Source organism: Arachis ipaensis, chromosome B7 (assembly GCF_059453495.1).
Source record: "Arachis ipaensis isolate K30076 ecotype BB chromosome B7, ASM5945349v1, whole genome shotgun sequence".
NCBI lineage: Eukaryota > Viridiplantae > Streptophyta > Magnoliopsida > Fabales > Fabaceae > Arachis > Arachis ipaensis.
Window position 1 is genome coordinate 20014738 of NC_142442.1, and position 5552 is coordinate 20020289.

Sequence of the window (5552 nt, forward strand, 5' to 3'; positions counted from 1 at the left end):
GCGTTTCCAGTTTTTGAGAAAACATTAAAGTACTTTCCATCTTAGCCGTTTAAGAATTCATCAAACAGTAACATTATAACAATACTCATAAGTCCTACTTACGTGTCCGTTGTCTTCTTCTCTTTCTTCTTCTTCTTCTCTCTCTTCCATTGCTATGGGGTCATGGTTGAGTCAAGAAAGAGGGTAGTGTATGGCACTGCATTGCCTTGCTGTACACTCTTATTCTTTAATCCATTTGGCTTTTACTCTCTTTTTGTTCCCTCTTTGCTCATTCGTTTACTTTGCCAAATAAAGTAGAAAAAGAAAAAGGCAAAAAAAAAACCCCCTCACTTTTCTGAATCTTGAGCCCTTTTATTTTTTATTTAAAAAAACATTTTTTTTATATTTTATTTTGAATTTGGGTTGTGAAGCATATGTCTTTAGTTGTAAACTTGTAGCTGTTACTGAATCTTCTCTCAAGCTCAGGGGAAAAAAAAAAAGAAAGCTTTCAATCTCATCATGCAAATTCACACTGGATTTATGTTCTGCTATGCTTCAGATTCTTCATTGTTCTTGTGACAAGTACTTGTCAGAATCTGAAGCTGCTTCAACTTCCATAGCTTCTTCTTCTTCCGAGTTCTGCCATGAATCACCATTCTGCTCCTCAGGTTCCATTAAGGTGAGTAATCATTGAAAAGTGTTACCTTTTTCTTGCCCCTTTATGGTAACTGGTTACTGGTACTTGTAGTTAAGTTGGCAGATCTGGGGTGTTGTGTTTTGAGAGAGTGTTGTTCATGGTTGGTGACAATTTGGGAAAATGGTTTCCACATTGTGGTTTTATTGCTATCTCAAAACTCCAATAATATGTTTTGAAAAATGAATTTTTGGGTCTCTTTTCTCAGATGATGTTGTTGCATGTTTTTTCTTCTGGATGTGTAGCTCTAAAATCTAAATTGCTACAAAAAATCTGGTTTAGGATCTCAAGTTATCTGGGCAGAAAGGTGTTTTGTTTTTTTCAATTTTTCTTCTGATTAAAAATGAAAAAAGATTTGGTGAACTGCTTTGACTGTTGTTGGTGTTTTAATTTCCTTCCTAATCCAAAAAATGTGGTATGTTTTTGAAGAAGAAAACTTGCATTTTAATTCATCCATTAATTCTATATTCAAATGCAGCTATTCACGACCTTTCCTTTTTCATCTTGAGATTAAAGCAATCTTACAGTAGTTGATGGTTGACATGAAACTATTTGTTTCTGAGGATAAACTCTAGATATGTTAGTTCAAGCTATCAAAACTAGTCAAAATTTCATTTAGTTTAGTTTTAAGAAAGCTATAACTACTCAATGATCTTATACCTACCCATATGACTTAGTTTTACAGTGGAATTCACTCTATTATTATATTAATACATAGAAAGTTATGAATCAGTACATAGCATGTATGCTTAACTGCTTTTTACTCTTAGTCTTTGTACTTTCTCACCTATGAACTACCAAAAGTAATTGTTTCAACCTTAATTGTTCAGAAGACTTTCTCACCTATAAGCTGCTAAGCATGTTTCTAATTTCACACTGAGCTGGTTCGAAACTATGCTTATGGTTGTAGTATGATAAAATTTCTGAAGATGATTGTTTTTAAATTTTAATATGTATTTAAAATATCCTCTTAGAATACGTTTTCTCTTTTAGGCTGTAAATCTAGAGCTTTATTCTCCCTTTTTTCAGTCACACAAAGTTTGTTCTTCCATTATAATTAAGCAACAATTCATCAGTGGTTTACAATTGCCTATGTGTTTCTTACTTGAATCGGATGCTACGTTTACTTAATTGGAATTGTTCTGTGATTATGTTCTGGAGTTTTTGTTTAGTCTACATTATAGCTTCTTTATGTTGTGCTTATTCTCACTTTATCATTTTTTACTTTGATTTGTGTCATGCTAAATCAGGAAACTATGAAGGATGGAAGAGGTTACTTTGAATTCAATTGTCAACATTTTATACCTTTCAGCAAGAAAACTATCCATGAAGTTCTATTTACCTCTACTGCATCCTTTATTTTTAAGCATTGTTGTTCTTTCTCCTCTGGTCTTTGCTGACTTAAGTTCTGATAAGCAAGCCCTTCTTGATTTTGCTGCGGCTATCCCCCACCGTCGCAACCTTCAATGGAATTCATCTACCAAAGTTTGTACATCTTGGGTAGGTGTCACTTGCAATTCGAATGGCACCCGTGTTGTTTCTCTCCGGCTCCCTGGAATTGGACTAGTTGGCACCATCCCGGCTGACACGCTCGGCAAGCTTGATGCTCTTAGAAATCTCAGCCTTCGTTCAAACCTACTCTTTGGAAGCCTACCCACCGATATTACTTCTCTTCCATTACTCCAAAACCTCTACCTTCAGCATAATAACCTTTCCGGTAATATGCCTACCTCATTGCCTCCCCAACTCAATGTACTTGATTTGTCTTACAATTCTTTCTCCGGTGGTATTCCAAAGACACTACAGAATTCAACACAGCTAACAAGATTGAACCTACAGAACAATTCCCTATCCGGAGAGATACCGAATCTCAATGTTGCTAAGCTCAGGCATTTGAATTTAAGCTACAACCACTTGAATGGCTCTATCCCTCCTGTTCTTAAGAACTTCCCGAATTCTTCCTTTGAAGGGAACTCTCACTTATGTGGATTGCCTCTAAAGCCATGCTCTGTAGCTCCCCCAAGACCTACGTCAGCACCACCTCCATCGTCGCCTCTTGTAAGAAAAAGCTCCAAACATAAACTGAGTAAGGCAGCTATAATCGCAATCGCTGTTGGTGGATGCGTGCTTTTGTTGTTGTTAGTTCTTGTCATTGTTCTTTGCTGTTGTTTGAAGAAAAAAGATGATGGAAATGAAAGACCTAGTAGTGTAAGTAAAGGGAAGGGTCCTAGCGTCGGAGGGAGGAGCGAGAAGCCAAAGGAAGAGTTTGGAAGTGGGGTACAAGAACCTGAGAAGAACAAATTGGTTTTCTTTGAGGGAAGTTCCTATAACTTTGATCTCGAGGATCTGTTGAGGGCTTCGGCTGAAGTTTTGGGGAAAGGTAGTTATGGTACTGCATATAAGGCTGTGTTGGAGGAGTCGACAACCGTCGTGGTTAAACGGTTGAAAGAAGTTGTGGTGAGCAAAAAGGACTTCGAACAGCAGATGGAGATCATAGGAAGAGTCGGACAGCATCCGAATGTGTTGCCACTTCGTGCATATTATTATTCAAAGGACGAGAAGCTTTTGGTTTATGACTATGTCCCAGGTGGCAATTTATCAACACTTTTGCACGGTAAGCATTTCTTCTAAGGTTTATAATACATTATTCTTTTAATTGCTTTAATACATTGAGACTCTCTATAATGTTGTTTCTGTTCATTTCAATATAATTGCACGGTAAGCATTTCTTCTAATACATAAAATGCATTTGTACTAATTTTAGTCCAAACAATAGAATTTGTAATGCATTGTTCGTTCTGCATGGCATGTGCAGATGTCAGTTGCACCCTTTTTCACAATCATCCTATAGATTGTATGTTATGTATATGTGTATTGCATGTTCCCACTCTTTTTGTATTATTTGAATCAGCTAAATCATTCACTTACCTTAATTTGAATCTGAATTTTGATGACAGGTAATAGATCAAGTGGAAGAACTCCATTAGATTGGGACTCAAGATTAAAACTCGCACTTGGAATTGCCAAAGGAATTGCTCACATACATTCTGTTGGTGGTCCAAAATTCACTCATGGAAATGTCAAAGCCTCGAATGTCCTCATCAGCCAAGAGAATGATGGGAGCATTTCTGATTTCGGCCTGACGCCACTCATGAATGTTCCCACAGCTCCCACTAGAGCTGCAGGTTACCGTGCGCCGGAAGTCATTGAAACCAGGAAGCACACCCATAAATCGGATGTGTACAGTTTCGGTGTCCTCCTTCTTGAAATGCTTACTGGGAAAGCTCCGCCAATGTCTCCAGGACGCGATGATATGGTTGATCTCCCAAGGTGGGTCCAATCGGTCGTTAGGGAGGAGTGGACGGCCGAGGTTTTTGATGTGGAGCTAATGAGGTACCAAAACATTGAAGAAGAAATGGTGCAAATGTTGCAAATTGGCATGGCATGCGTGGCGAAGGTTCCGGATATGAGACCTACCATGGAGGAGGTAGTGAGGATGATAGAAGAGATCCGGCTATCTGACTCCGAGAACCGGCCGTCTTCCGAAGAGAATAAATCCAAGGACTCAAATGTTCAAACTACTCCATGATTATTAAATCTGATTGATTTACTTTTGCTTTGTTTTCCTTACAAACCAAATTGATTTCTAGAACTTTCTTATCCAGGAAGCAAACATAAAATGGTATATAAGAGTGGCCTTCAATATTTGTCATGGATGAAATTCCTTGAGTTTATTTGAGTAGCTTTTACTTTCTTGAATTCTTGTGTATTATTAACATTGTGATTCAATTGATGATGTTCATTCAAGAACAATTTAACCCCCTCTTAATTGTTGTTAGCACCTCATTTTATGTATATTACATCCTTGATCTTGATTCCAGAGATGAGTAATGATAATAAAATATAATAATATTTTAGGGAACAGAGCTTATTAAGTGCAATGAAACATAGACAGGGACACGGATACTAGTCACAATTCAAACATGTAAATATTAGATAATATTAAAATAATATTAGTTTGAATTTACTAGGTTAGAGTGGTGAAAGTCACACATTCGATTACTCACCTGAAGCTTTATATACATACATTCACGCCTTTGGCACTAGCTAGCAAAAAGAATATGCTCTCTGATTCTATCTAACTATACGCAAAATCAGCATGCAATCTTCTAACATATTTGCTTATTTTAATCTATCTATACACCACATATATCACACCTTTAGTCACCTAATATCAGTAGTAACATCCCCCCTCAAGCTGGGGAGCATGGAACTTGGTATTGCAAGATGGAAGTGATTGAGGTGCCAAAGCCTTGTTAACAGATCTGCTGCGTGATTTGCTGAACACAGGAAGAAGTTTCAGAACACCTTCATGTACCTTGTCTCGAACAGAGTGGCAATCGACTTCTGTATGTTTAGTTTGCTCATAGAAGACTGGATTAGTAGCAATGTGGAGCGCAGATTGATTGTCACAACACAATGTTATTGGGCGCTGAAGAGGAATTTCGGCAAACTCCTGCACACATAGCAAGCGCCATGGCTCCATACTCAGCTTCAGCTGATGAACAAGCTACCATGTGTTGTTTCTTACTACGTTATGAGATCAATGACTTTACAAGAAAGAAGCAAAAACCCCCAAACGATACATCGAGTGTCCGAGCAAGTAGCCTAGTCAGAATCAGAAAATAGAATCCCCCGTGCAGGTGCACCTTTCAAATAACGAAGTTTACTCGCATGTTTTTTAAATAAATTAGCCACCCGATCAACCTTCCTCCAACAGTCATGGACAATGGCTTCCTCATAACTTTGAGGTTCTATTGTGGAGGAGATTGCAACTGAAAAGGCTTTATGAGTTGCTGATAGTGGATACCTATTTTTG

At 37.8% G+C, this 5552-nt stretch overlaps 1 protein-coding gene across 1 annotated transcript; it reads left to right on the forward strand.

Annotated features, from left to right (window-relative positions):
- LOC107609201 (putative inactive receptor kinase At5g58300) lies at positions 1–4486 on the forward strand. Its single transcript, XM_016311064.3, has 3 exons — positions 1–658; positions 1924–3287; positions 3631–4486. Exons 2-3 carry the CDS (start codon positions 1937–1939, stop codon positions 4260–4262), a joined length of 1983 nt encoding a protein of 660 aa, XP_016166550.1. The 5' UTR covers positions 1–658; positions 1924–1936; the 3' UTR covers positions 4263–4486.
- Positions 4487–5552: the final 1066 nt, after the last annotated feature.

What these genes read in the sequence shown, in the direction of transcription:
- LOC107609201 (XM_016311064.3), top strand. Translation starts at nt 1,937, where the DNA reads ATGGAAGAGGTTACTTTGAATTCAATTGTCAACATTTTATACCTTTCA. An exon ending in TTTATCAACACTTTTGCACG is followed by an intron (nt 3,288 to 3,630) that starts GTAAGCATTTCT and finishes TTTTGATGACAG; the next exon opens with GTAATAGATCAAGTGGAAGA.